The 14,761-nt window shown below is 43.6% G+C and overlaps 1 protein-coding gene across 2 annotated transcripts in view; it reads right to left on the reverse strand.

Moving 5' to 3' along the window:
• Nucleotides 1-14,761, reverse strand: part of GDPD1 (glycerophosphodiester phosphodiesterase domain containing 1) — a 60,069-nt gene that overhangs the window by 28,325 nt on the left and 16,983 nt on the right. For both annotated transcript variants that reach the window (XM_037993008.2, XM_008011253.3), the window contains exon 3: nucleotides 3,486-3,621. In XM_037993008.2, coding sequence (XP_037848936.1) covers nucleotides 3,486-3,621 — 136 coding nt within the window. The remainder of the gene's footprint in view (nucleotides 1-3,485; nucleotides 3,622-14,761) is intronic.

The raw sequence follows: 14,761 nt of genomic DNA on the forward strand, positions 1-14,761 counted from the left end.
TTTATTTTTGAGAAAGGGTCTCACTCTATTGCCTGGGCTGGAGTGCAGTAGCACAATTATACCTCACTGTAGCCTTGATCGTCTGAGCTCAGTGGATCTTCAGAAGGATCTGTACTTGGCCGGGCGCGGTGGCTCAAGCCTATAATCCCAGCACTTTGGGAGGCCGAGACGGGCGGATCACGGGCGGATCACGAGGTCAGGAGATCGAGACCATCCTGGCTAACACGGTGAAACCCCATCTCTACTAAAAAAAAAATACAAAAAACTAGCCGGGCGAGGTGGCGGGCGCCTGTAGTCCCAGCTACACGGGAGGCTGAGGCAGGAGAATGGCGTAAACCCGGGAGGCGGAGCTTGCAGTGAGCTGAGATCCGGCCACTGCAGTCCAGCCCGGGCGACAGAGCGAGACTCCGTCTCAAAAAAAAAAAAAAAAAAAAAAAAAAGGAGGATCTGTACTTTTGGGAGGCCTCAGACTCCAAAAGCACTGGGACTACAGGCATGAGCCACCGCACCCAGCTGGCAAATGTTCTTTTACCCAATAATTTCCCTTCTGGGAGTATATTTAGAGAAATAATCTTAAAATAGAGAAAACGTTATATAAATAACTTTTATAAATACAAATATTTATATATCTTTATAAATAAAAAGCTAAAGATAGAGAAAGCTTTAATCTTTATGCATAAAGCTGTTCAGTGCAGGCCGGGCACAGTGGCTCACCCCTATTATCCCAGCGCTTTGGGAGGCTGAAACGGGCAGATCATCTGAGGTCAGGAGTTCGAGACCAGCCTGACCAACATGGTGAAACCCTGTCTCTACTAAATACAAAAAATTAGCCAGGTGTGGTGGCGCATGCCTGTAATCCCAGCTACTTAGGGGGCTGAGGCAGGAGAATTGCTTGAACCTGGGAGGTGGAGGCTGCAGTGAGCCGAGATTGCACCATTGTACTCCAGCCTGGGTGGCAAGAGCGAAACTCTGTCTCAAAAGAAAAAAAATAAAATAAAATAAATTCAGTGCAGTGTTATCTATAATGGTGAAAACTTAGAGCTACTCCAATGTCCAACAATAGAAGAATGGTTAAAAATAACTATATATCCACACAATGGAATGGCTATAGTCATTTGAAATGTTTATGAAAGATAAGCATGGAATCTGAAAGGTCAAATACGGTATGATTCCAACTATATGACACTCTGGAAAAGACAAAACTATGGAAACAGTAAAAAGATCAGTGGTTGGCAGGGGATGAGGGAAGGGGGACTGAATAGGCAGAACACAGAATTTTTAGAGCAGTGGAAACATTTTGTATAATAGTATAATTACTGGATACATATCATAATAAATTTGTCCAAAACCACAGAATGTACAAGAGTGAACCCTAATGTAAACTATGGACTATGAGCAATAATATTGTGTCAATGTATGTACCAGTCTGGTGCAGATGTTAAAAGCGGGGGACCCTGTGTCTGTGTGGTAACTGTGCAGGTATGTGGGAACTCTGTATTTTCCACTCAATTTTGCTATAAACCTGAAACTTATTTAAAAAATAAAGTCTAATTTATTTAAAGCATGGAAAAGGCTGGGCACGGTGGCTCACACCTGTAATCCCAGCACTTTGGGAAGCCAAGGCAGGAGGATCACCTGAGGTCAGGAGTTCAAGACCAGCCTGGCCAACATGGTGAAACCCCGTCTCTACTAAAAACACAAAAATTAGCCAGGTGTGGTGGTGCACACTTGTAATCCCAGCTACTCTCACTCTGGTTGAAAAGAGTGAGACTCCGTCTTAAAAAAAAAAAAGAAAGAAAGAAAGAAAAAAAGAGAAACATTATAATAAAAAAAAGAAAAAGGAAACATTTTAAATGATAAACATTTTTCCATGCTTTCCATTGCCCAGGCTGGAGTGCAATGGCATGATCTCGGTCACTGCAACCTCCGCCTCCTGGGTTTAAGCGATTCTCCTACCTCAGCCTCCTGAATAGCTAGGATTACAGACGCATGCCAACACACCCCGCTAATTTTTGTATTTTTAGTAGAGATGGGGTTTCACCATGTTGGCCAGGGCGGTCCCCAACTCCTGACCTCAGGTGATCTGTCTGCCCAGCTAATTTTTGTATTTTTAGTAGAGACGAGGTTTTGCCATGTTGGCCAGGCTAGTCTTGAACTCCTGACCCCTGGTGATCCGCCCGCCTCACCCTCCCAAAGTACTGAGATTACAGATGTGAGCCACTGAGGCCGGCCATTATCATGTTATAATGTTAAAGTGTCTAAAATTCTACATACATGATGCGCAGTGAGAATATAAATCTAAAAAACATAAAAGGTAGAATCCTGTTAACATAAGTGTTTTTTTGGTAGTAAGTTTATGCATGATTTTTCCTTCTGTTCATCAGTATTTACTATAATTAATATGTACATTATAATGATCTTTTTTTTTTTTTTTGAGACAGAGGCTCACTCTTGCCCAGGCTGGAGTGCAGTGGCGCAATCTTGGCTCACTGCAACCTCCGCCTCCCAGGTTCAAGCGATTCTCCTGCCTCAGCCTCCCAAGTATCTGGGATTACAGGGGCACCACCACACCCGGCTAATTTTTGTATTTTTTAGTAGAGATGGGGTTTCACCATGTTGGCCAGGCTGGTCTCGAACTCCTGACCTCAGGTGATCCGCCCGCCTCGGTCTCCCACAGTGTTGGGATTACAGGCGTGAGCCACTGCACCCTGCCTCGTTTTGTTTTTGAGACAGGGTCTCACTCTTTCACCCAGGCTGGAGTGCAGTGGTACAATCTTGGCCCACTGTAGCCTCAACTTCCCAGGATCAAGTGATCTTCCCACCTCGGCCTCCTGAGTAGCTGGGACCATAGGTATATGCCACCATACCTAAACAATTCCCCCCGCCCTTTTTTTTTTTTAAGATGGAGTCTTGCTCTGTTGCCCAGGCTGGAGTGCAGTGGCATCATCTCAGCTCACTGCAACCTCCACCTCCTGGGTTCAAGCGATTCTCCTGCCTCAGCCTCCTGAGTAGCTGGGATTACAGGTGTGCAACATCATGCCTGGCTAATTTTTGTATTTTTAGTAGAGATGAGGTTTCACCATGTTGGCCAGGCTGATCTCGAACTCCTGACCTTGGGGGTGATCCACCCGACTCGGCCTCCCAAAGTGCTGGGATTACAGGCGTAAGCCACCGTGTCCAGCCAATTTTCCTATATTTTAATAAAGATGGAGTTTTGCTATGTTGCCCAGCCTGATCTCAAACTCCTGGCCTCAAACAATCCTCCCATCTCAGTCTCCCAAAGTGCTGGAATTACAGGCATGAGCCAGCACACTTGGCTTCAAAATAGTTTTTAAAAATTTCCTGTGACATTTAGTATTTAATCAGTATTTAAATAATATTAGAAATTTTTTACTGAAGCAATATCTGATATTCACTATTTTTAAAAAAAATATTACAGGCCGTGACACCTATTAGCTCTTAGTTTATCATGCATTTTTACTTACACAGTATTTGAGATCAGAGATGTTTACATTGACCCCAGTTGCTCTCTTTAGATTCTCATCATGTGACACTACAACTTGTTCATCTTTTGTGATATGGCAGTCCAATTCTAGCATATCAGTTCCGATTTTAACTGCACTGAAGAAATAAAAGAAGAATGACATTCTGACACTTAAGTATACATTTAGGTTACACACATCAGATCTAACAATTCAGAGTTACAAATCCAAAATCCCATAATATTAAAATATCTCACTACCATCACCTAGTATGACTTATTCACATGAAAATATTCTAAGTGAACTGAGAATAAAAGAATCATGTTGCCTCCTTTCCATAACCAGTTATCCTTAATTCTTCAACTGAATATAATAGAATACTGAATCTGAAGTTAAGAGATTTGATATTAACTCCTGCTTTGCTGTGAACTTGCATAACTTTGGGCAAATAAATTCTTCTCTCAGGGACTACATTTTCACTTCTATAAAATGAAAGGATTAAATAACAAGACAAGGATGCTTGCTTTTATTTTTATTTATTTTTTTGAGACAGAGTCTTGCTCTGTTGCCCAGGCTGGAGTGCAATGGCATGATCATGGCTCATTGCATCCTCAAACTCCTGGGCTTAAGTGATCCTCCTGTCTCAGCCTACTGAGTAGCTGGAACTACAAATGGATGCCACTGTGCCCAGCTAATTTTTTATTGGGCTCATGTGATCCTCCTGCTGCAGCCTCCCGAAGTGCTAGGTTTAAAAGCATGAGCCACTGCACCTGGCCACTTTTATTACTTTGATTTAACGTAGTATTGAAAGCTCTAGCAATTAGGCAAGAAAAAATTAATAAAAGCATCCAAATTGGCCAGGTGCAGTGGCTTACACCTGTAATCCCAGCACTTTGGGAGGCCAAGGCGAGCGGATCACCTGAGGTCAGGAGTTTTGAGACTTGCTTGGCCAACAAGGTGAAATCCCATCTCTACTAAAAACACAAAAAAATTGGCCGGGCACGGTGTCTCAGGCCTGTAATCCCAGCACTTTGGGAGGCCAAGGTGGGTGGATCACAAGGTCAAGAGATTGAAACTATCCTGGTCAACATGGTGAAACTTTGTCCCTACTAAAATACAAAAAATTAGCCGGGCGTGGTGGAACGCGCCAGTGGTCCCAGCTACTCCGGAGGCTGAGGCAGGAGAATCGCTTGAATCCGGGAGGCAGAGGTTGCAGTGAGCCAAGATCACGCCACTGCACTCCAGCCTGGTGACAGAGTGAGACTCCATCTCAAAAAGAAAAAAAAACCACACACACACACACAAATTGGCAGGGCACTGTGGCTCAGGCCTGTAGTCCCAGTTAGTCGGGAGGCTGAGGCAGAAGAATCGCTTGAACCCAGGAGGCGGAGGCTGTGGTGAGCCGAGACCATACCACTGCACTCCAGCCTGGGCAACACAGCGAGACTCCATCTCAAAAAACGTAACAAACAAACAGAAAAAAACCCAGCCTCCAAGCTTTCAAAAAGGCAAATTGGAGAAATATCTCTTGTCTTTCTGCTTGGCTGGCCCTGCAATAATTGAACTTTCTTTACTGTAAAACCATTGTCTCAGTGAACTAGTTTTATCTATGCAGAAGAACCCGTTGGGCATTAAGAATCGGTCAACTTGGCTTGGCGCGGTGGCTCAAGCCTGTAATCCCAGCACTTTGGGAGGCCGAGACGGGCGGATCACGAGGTCAGGAGACTGAGACCATCCTGGCTAACACGGTGAAACCCTGTCTCTACTAAGAAATACAAAAAAAAAAACCAAAAAAACAGCCGGGCGAGGTGGCGGGTGCCTGTAGTCCCAGCTACTCCGGAGGCTGAGGCAGGAGAATTGCGTGAACCCGGGGGGCGGAGCTTGTAGTGAGCTGAGATCCGGCTACTGCACTCCAGCCTAGGCGACAGAGCGAGATCCCGTCTCAAAAAAAAAAAAAAAAAAAAAAAAAAAGAATCGGTCACCTTTATATTACTTATATTTTAACATGACAAAATAAACAAAATAAAGACTGGCCAGGCGCAGTGGCTCACCCCTCTAATTCAAGCCCTTTGGGAGGCCAAGGCGGGCAGTTCACTTGGGGCCAAGAGTTCAAGACCAGCATGGAAAACATGGTGAAACCCTATCTCAACCAAAAATACGAAAATTATCGGGGCTTGGTGGTACATGCCTGTTATCCCAGCTACTCGAAAGGCTGAGGCATGAGAATCGCTTGAGCTCAGGAGGCAGAGATTGAAGTGAGCCAAGATTGCACCACTGCACCCCAGCCTGGGTGACAGAGTGAGACCCTGTCTCGGAAAAAACAACAACAACAAAAAAAGACTGTACTCCCAGCTAAGCAAGAGGCTGAGGTGGGAGGATCGTTTGAGGCCAGGAGTTGGAGGCTGTATTGTGCAATAATCATGCCTGTGAATAGCCCCTACACTCCAGCCTGGGCAACATAGTAAGACCCCATCTCTAAAAGAATGAATAAATAAATAAATAAAAGGATTAGTCCAGACCAGATAATCTTGTAAGGTTCCTTTCACCCCTATGTATTTTAGAGACAGTGTACTGCAGTGGTTAAGAGCACAGACACTGGAGCCTAAATTTAAATACTGGCTCTCCCACTTATTCAAGTGAGTTATTTAGCTTCTTTATGTTGCAGTTTCTTATGTATAAATCAGTGATAATAATATTAGCTCTCTACACCTCCTCCCCACCTTACAGTTTACATTTCAAGCCACTCCATGCCGTCTCACTACTTCCTCTGCCTGAAATGTCTTTTTCAGAAACACAGTACACAAAATAATAGACAAAAACTTGAAAAGTCACTTCACAAATGAAGATTTCCAAATGTCCAATAAGTATATGAAATAGATATTCAACATCAAAATTCATTAGAGAAATGTATATGAAAACCACAGTGAGGCTGAACATGGTAGCTCATGCCTGTAAACCTAGCACTTTGGGAGGCTGAGGTGAGTGGATCACCTGAGATCAGGAGTTGAAGACCAGCCTGGCCAACCTGGCAAAATCTCATCTCTACTAAAAAATGTAAAAATTAGCTGGGCATGGTGGTGCCTGCCTGTAATCCCAGCTACTTGGGAGGCTGAGGCAGGAGAATTGCTTGAACCCTGGGAGGCAGAGGTCACAGTGAGTCGAGATTGCTCCACTGTACTCCAGCCTGGGCTACAGAGCGAGACCCTGTCACATACACACACACACACAAAAATAAAAAGGAAAAAAAGAAAAAGAGAGGGAGGGAGGAAGGAAGGAAGGGAAGGAAGGGAAGGAAGGGAAGGAAAAGAAATTAGAATAATGGTTATCTAGGGGCAAGGAGTGAGTATTGCCTGCAAAAGGTAACACTGATGCCCTCCGCAGTGCTAGAAATATTCGAAATCTTTATCTGGGTGGTACAAAGATGTACCCATATGTTAAAATTCACTGGGTTATAAACTTAAGATTTGAGAGGCTTGTCATGGTGGCTCATGCCTGTAATTCCAGCACTTTGGGTGGCCAAGGCAGGCAGATCACCTGAGGTCAGGAGTTTGAGATTAGCCTGGCCAACATGGCAAAACCACGTCTCTATTAAAAATACAAAACTTAGCCAGGTGTGGTGGTGTGTGCCTGTAATCCCAGCTACTCAGGAGGCTGAGGCAGGAGAATCGCTTAAACCTGGGAGGCAGTGGTTGCAGTGTGCTGAGATCACACCACTGCACTCTAGCCTGGGCAACAGAGCAACACTCTGTCTCAAAAAGTAATAATAATAATAAGTTGCAGTGGGCACCAGGAAAAGGCAGTTTCCCAGTAGATATAATAGAAAAAACTGAAACTGGGGATCAGCTTTCTAAGATCTCAGGAGTTGGGCAAGTGGGCTCAAGCATGCACACTAAGAGGCAAAATGGCGGAGTTTTACTGGTATGTGATCTTCTAGGAGCATTCAACTGGTAAGGGAAGAATGCCTCAAGAGAGCAGGCGTACAACTCCAGTAAACACACTGCACATGTGGCCCCTCCCAAGTAGCGGCAGGCTACTGTGCAAGCAGACAGCCCATCCCAAGGGAAGAATCAAGGGAGAAGGGACACAAAACCCCGGAAGTATGCCAAAATATAATACCCTAAGTCAAAGGTCAAACTGGGCACTTGATCTCTCAAGTCACCACTTGGCCCTCTTCCAAATGTACTTTACTTCTTTTCATTCCTGCTCTAAAGCTTTTTAATAACCTTTCACTCTTGCTGTAAAACTCGCCTTGGTCTCTCCTTCTGCCTTATGCCCTCAGTCAAATTTTTTCTTCTGAGGCAAGAAATGAGGTTGCTGCAGACCCCCATGGATTCACTGCCACTAATAGAAGGGACTATGTCTGTTCCATATTTTCTAATGTTTATGGTGTTGGGCACATTGTAGGTACTCAATATATTTCTAAATGAGGGGAATGGAGCCATGTTATTGTTATCAACATCTATTAATATTTTAAATTTTAATTAATTCTAACTCAGAAGGCACCTAAGTGTTTATCAATCATGATCCAAATCCATAGTATGTAATATGTAGTCATTTCAAAGAATATAGAATTCACATGGAATAGCATTGTTGGGGTATATCTGAATTTTAAAATAGGTATGATGATAGACACAGGAGACAGCCAAGGATCCCTGGTGGAGCCCCACCTTCAAGCCTAAAACAGCCTGATGGCTGAAAGACTGAACTGTTGGTCCAGGACAAAACTGCAGCCCAGAGGGAGAACTGCCCCTGTTCGCTCACATTTTTTTTTTGGCGGGGGGGATTGAGTTTCGTTCTTGTTGCCCAGGCTGGAATGCAATGGCACAGTCTTGGCTCACCGCAACCTCCACCTCCTGGGTTCAAGCGATTCTCCTGCGTCAACCTCTCAAGTAGTTGGGATTACAGGCGCCCCACTATGCCCACCTAATTTTTGTATTTTTGGTAGAGACAGGGTTTTACCACGTTGGCCAGGCTTGTCTCAAACTCCTGACCTCAGGTGATCCACCTTCTTTGGCCTCCCAAAATGCTGGGATTACAGACAAGAGCCACCGCGCCCGGCCTGCCCACCTTTTCCTAACTTTTTTTTTTTTTTTTTCTTGTAGACAGAGTCTCACTCTGTCACCTGGCCTGAAGTGCAGTGGCACGATCTTGGGTCAGTGCAACTTCTGCCTTCCGGGTTCAAGCAGTTCCCACACCTCAGCCTCTCAAGTAGCTGAGATTACAGGTGCCCGCCACCACGCCTGGCTAATTTTTGTATTTTGAGTACAGAAGGGGTTTCACCATGTTGCCCAAGCTGGTCTCAAACTCCTGACCTCAGGTGATCCGCTTCCCAAAGTACTGGGATCACAGGTGTGAGCCACCATGCCCAGCCTCTCGACAGATTCTTTCTGAATAATGTCCACATGTGCGCTGCAGGGAGTGGGTGGAGCATTCGTCCCTCGTGCAGTGGTGAGGGGCCTCTTCAGCTCTTCAGCTCACGTGTGGTGGCCTGGTGATCAGTCTATGAGGTGGGAGCCTGTTAGCAGGACTCCTTTTTTTTGCTGAGAGCTTTCTTTTAATAAATTCCTGCTCTCAGCACCCAGCTGAGCTAGTGTATTTAAAAGGATGCTCAGAGGCCAGGCACAGTGGCTAATGCCTGTAATCCCAGCACTTTGGGAGGCCAAGGCAGTAGATCACCTGAAGTCAGGAGTTCGAGACCACCCTGGCTAATATGATGAAACCCCGTTTCTACTAAAAATACAAATAATTAGCCAGGCATAGTGGTGCATGCCTGTAATCTCAGCTACTCGGGAGGCTGAGGCAGGAGAATTGCTTGAACCCGGGAGGCAGAGACTGCAGTGAGCCGAGATTGCACCATTGCACTCCAGCTTGGGCGACAAGAGCAAAACTCTGTCTCAAATAAATAAATAAATAAATAAATACACTAGCTCACGTGATTCTTATTTTATCTGTGAATCACCTATGTGGGGTAAATGTATATTTCTGTTTATACTTACAACACATAATATAAAAATATTATAAAGTCATGCACCACTTAACAATGGGCATATGTTCTAAGAAATGTATGGTCAATTTTGTCATTGTGTGAACATCACAGAGTGCACTTACACAAATCTAGATGGTATTTATACATCTATGTTATAGAGTGTAGCCTATTGTTCCGTGGTTACAAATCTGTACAGCACATTACTGTACTGAATACTACAGGCAAATGTAACACAATGTTAAGTACTTGTGAATCTGTCTAAACACAGAAAAGGTACAGTTAAAATATGATATAAAAGATTAAAATGGTACACATGCATTAGGGTACTTATCATGAATGGAGCTTGCAGGACTGGAAGTTGCTTTTGGTGTCAGTGAGTGAGTGGTGAGTGAATGGAAGGTGTAGGACATTACTAATACAGTACTGTACACCTTATGAACACTGTATACTTAGGCAACATGAAATATATTTTAAAAATAGACCTGGCATGATGGCTTATGCCTGTAATCCTAGCACTTTGGGAGGCTGAACCAGGAGGACTGCTTGAGGTCAGGAGTTGGAGACAAGCCTGGGCAACATGGAGAGACCTCATCTTTACGAAAAAATTTAAAAATTAGGGAGGTACAGTGGCACATCTCTATACTTCTAGTTACTTGGGATGCTGAGGCAGGAGGATTGCTTGAGCCCAGGAGTTCAAAGTTGCAGTGAGCTAGGATCATGCCACTGTACTCCAGCCTAGTAGAGAAAGTGAGACCCTGTCTCTTAAAAATATAATAAAAATTTTAAAAAAAACCTATTTAACTTTAGCTTACTGTAACTTCTTTAAAAACTTTTAAATTTTAAAAAACTTTTTGAGTCTTTCATAATAACACCTTAAAACACAAACATTTTACAGCTGTACAAACATATTTTCTTTCTTTATATCCTTATTATGCAAGTTTTTTTCTATTTAACATTTTTTTAACCTTTTAAATTTTTTTTTTTTTTTTTTTTTTGAGATGGAGTCTCACTCTGTCACCCAGGCTGGAGTGCAGTGGCACGATCTCAGCTCACTGCAACCTGCGCCCCCCAGGTTCAAGCAATTCTCCTGCCTCAGCCTCCTGAGTAGCTGGGACTACAAGAGCGGTCACCACGCCAACTAATTTTTGTATTTTTTAGTAGAGATAGGGTTTCACCATATTGGACAGGCTGGCCTTGAACTCCTGACGTCGTGATTCGCCCGCCTCAGCCTCCCAAAGTGCTGGGATTACAGGCATGAGGCACCGCACCCGGCCAAAGTGTAAAATTAAAGGTGCAGTTGCTCAGGGCTGTAATCTCAGCATTTTGGGAGGCCAAGGTGGGTGAATCATCTCTACAAAACCCGGTCTCTATAAAAAAAATATGAAAAATTAGCTGGGCATGGAGGCATGCACCTGTAGTCCCAGCTATCAGGGAGGCTGAGATGGGAGGGTCGCTTGAGCCGGAGGGGGAAGATTAAAAAAAAAGTGTGTCCTATGCTGGCAATAAAAAAAAAAAACTGTACATATTACCTCAGAAATCTTTCTAAGTTTGAAGTTTGTCTCTAGATGAAATGCTGGCTATTTTTAGAAATGTTTAGGAATTATTTGAAAAATATTTCCTATGTATGTTTATTGTTATTGACAAACTAATAGATTAAAAAGTTAGAACAATAGTAAGTGTATCTAGGACAACTTGCAAATTATTCTAGTAAAATTACCCCAAATTTGATATGTAAATAGCTAGAACACAGTGAGAAAATAAAATTTTTTAATCACTTTTGCCTTGAAAAATTTTCATGAATAACAGCATGCACCTACTTCCATTGAAATATCAGATATTTTATAGCTGAATTTCTGACAAGCTGTTGACAAATTAAAAAAAAAAAATACAAAAAAGAAGTTGGAAATGCCAAGGTTTCAACATTTCCAGAAAAAGAAATAAAAACTCTAGCTCTAAAACAAAATGTGAAACTCCACAGAAACAATGCATAACAATTAAAATAGGCATCATGTTAAAAGAATTTATCTGAATCTCATTTACTCTTCACAACACTGAGGTTGTATCACTATTCCCATTTCATAGATAGTCATATTTTTTTTTTTTTTTTTTTTTTAAGACGGAGTCTTGCTCTGTAGCCCGGGCTGGACTGCAGTGGCCAGATCTCAGCTCACTGCAAGCTTCGCCTCCCGGGTTTATGCCATTCTCCTGCCTCAGCCTCCGGAGTAGCTGGGACTACAGGCGCCCGCCACCTCGCCCGGCTAGCTTTTTGTATTTTTAGTAGAGATGGGGTTTCACCGTGTTAGCCAGGATGGTCTCGATCTCCTGACCTCGTGATCCGCCCGTCTCGGCCTCCCAAAGTGCTGGGATTACAGGCTTGAGCCACCGCGCCCGGCCAGATAGTCATATTAAGTAGATATTCTAAAATATTTATCATGAGAACCAGGTCACTGATTAATTACCTTGACTGTCTGCCAACTTACACTTCTAGCTATTGCTAACACAATTTGCTTTTTTCTCCTTACCATTCCAGCTAATACCATAGGGATCACATTGTCCTACAGGTATTTCCTAAGGCGGCCTGTTTAATAACCTAGTTTATTAGCCCTTGAGAACCACATCTTACATACTCAAGGGTTTAGTGGCTCTGTGTGTGTGTATGTGTATAGCACAATTTCTTAGTTTTTGCTTCTATGCTTTACTATGAAGGAGGCTCTGTCTCCTTCATCAGTCTTTTGCTAATGTTCTGCTTTATTCCTGAATGTCCCATTCCATATTTCATTCAGTAAGCAACTAGTGAGTGTCTATTTATGTCAGAGCCTGAGCTAGGCATTAAGGATTTTGAAATTAGTAAGAAAAGATTCCTGCTCCTAACAAAATAATAGAAGGCTGGGTGTGGTGGCTCACGCCTGTAATCCTGGCACTTTGGGAGGCCGAGGCAGGCGGATCATGAGGTCAGGAGATCAAGGTCATCCTGGCTAACACGGCGAAACCCTGTCTCTACTAAAAGTACAAAACATTAGAAGGGCATGGTGGCACGCGCCTGTAGTCCCAGCTACTTCAGAGGCTGAGGCAGGAGAATCGCTTGAACCTGGGAGGCAGAGGTTGCAGTGAGCCGAGATCTTGCCACTGCACTCCAGCCTAGGCAACAGAGTGAGACTCCATCTCGGAAAATAAATAAATAAGTAAAAGAAATAATAGAAGAGCCATATTCATAACCTAAGGGAGATGGTGTTTGTGAAAGCATTTTATAAACCACATTAGGCCGGGCGTGGTGGCTCAAGCCTGTAATCCCAGCACTTTGGGAGGCTGAGACGGGCGGATCACGAGGTCAGGAAATCGAGACCATCCCAACATGGGCTAACATGGTGAAACCCCGTCTCCACTAAAAAATACAAAAAACTAGGCCCGGCGCGGTGGCTCACGCCTGTAATCTCAGCACTTTGAGAGGCCAAGGCGGGCGGATCACGAGGTCAGGAGATCGAGACTATCCTGGCCAACATGGGGAAACCCCGTCTCTACTAAAAATACAAAAAATTAGCCGGACTTGGTGGCGGACTCCTGTAGTCCCAGCTGCTCGGGAGGCTGAGGCAGGAGAATGGCGTGAATCCAGGAGGTGGAGCTTGCAATGAGCCGAGATCGCGCCACTGCACTCCAGCCTGGGTGACAGAACGAGACTCCGTCTAAAAAAAAAAAAAAAAAAAAAAATACAAAAAACTAGCCGGGTGCCCGTAGTCCCAGCTACTCAGGAGGCTGAGGCAGGAGAATGGCATAAACCCAGGAGGCGGAGCTTGCCGTGAGCTGAGATCCGGCCACTGCACTCCAGCCTGGGCGACAGAGCGAGACTGTCTCAAAAAAAAAAAAAAAAAAAAAAAACACATTAAAGGACATTTCATACATTGTGAGACCCAATTGTTTCTCTTTGTCAGTTTTAATTATTACTTTTTGTTTTTTTGAGATGGAGTTTCACTCTTGTTGCCCAGGCTGGAGTGCAATGGTGCAATCTTGGCTCACTGCAACCTCTGCCTCCTGGGTTCAAGTGATTCTCCTGCCTCAGCCTCCCTAGTAGCTCAGATTACAGGCATGCGCTACCATGCCCAGCTAATTTTGTATTTTTAGTAGAGAAGGGGTTTCTCCACGTTGTTCAGGCTGGTCTCAAACTCCTGACCTCAGGTGATCCACTTGACTCAGCCTCCCAAAGTGCTGGGATTACAGGTGTGAGCCACCATCATGACTGGCCTTTTTTTTTTTTTGAGACAGAGTCTCGCTCTGTTACCCAGGCTGTGCCCAGCTAATTTTTTAATTTTTAGTAGAGATGAGGTTTCGCCATGTTGGCCAAGCTGGTCTCGAACTCCTCATCTCAAGTGATCCGCCTGCCTTGGTCCCCCAAAGTGCTGGGATTACAGGTGTGAGCCACTGCACCCAGCTGATTCTACATTTTCAAAATAGCTCCTTCTTGTCTTCAAATGATAGCCCTTTTAGTCTTAATACCTTTTGATTTTCGGGTTATTTTTAATCAGGCTTCCCACACCAACTATTTATATTGTCATTAGTATCTCCTCATCTTCACCTCCACTTTGAAATGTATATGCTTTGTGAAATGTGTATTCAAATATGTAAATAAATAAGGTCTAAGTTTTAGCTGGTCATTTTATTTTTACTATCTCTCCCTCATCCTATCAAGAATATATCATACTTAAGCATAGTATGTATCTTTTCCTGAGTGTATATTACAACTCTTTAGTATTTTAATATACAGTACCTTAAAAATAGTATGTTTATTTATTTTTTGGAGACAGGGTCTGGCTCTGTCACTCAGGCTGGAGTGCAGTGGTGCCATCTCGGGTCACTGCAACCTTTACCTTCCAGGCTCAAGCCATCCTCTCCCACCTCAGCCTCTGGAGTAGCTATGACTACAGGCTGCACCATGATGCCCGATTAATTTTTTTTTGTACGTTTTCTAGAGACAGGGTTTTACCCTGTTGCCCAGGCTGGTCTTGAACTCGTGACCACCAGTGACCCACCAGCCTTGGCCTCCCAAAGTGCTGAGATTACAGATGTGAGCCACCGCGATGGGCCAAAATAGTATGTTTAAACAGTGTTTTCTTGTTATTCAATGAAACAAGTATGAAAACAAAACAAAACAAAAAAACATTCTAAGATTCCTAGCAGTTAACAGTAAAATATTTGTAATTTTTTCAAGTATAATAAAAAAAAAGTATGTATTCATAGCAAGGGCACTAATGTGTAACACACACACACAAACCACCACCACTAATAATGAAAAACTCAAAAA

This window comes from Chlorocebus sabaeus, chromosome 16 (assembly GCF_047675955.1).
Source record: "Chlorocebus sabaeus isolate Y175 chromosome 16, mChlSab1.0.hap1, whole genome shotgun sequence".
NCBI classification, from domain to species: Eukaryota; Metazoa; Chordata; class Mammalia; order Primates; family Cercopithecidae; genus Chlorocebus; species Chlorocebus sabaeus.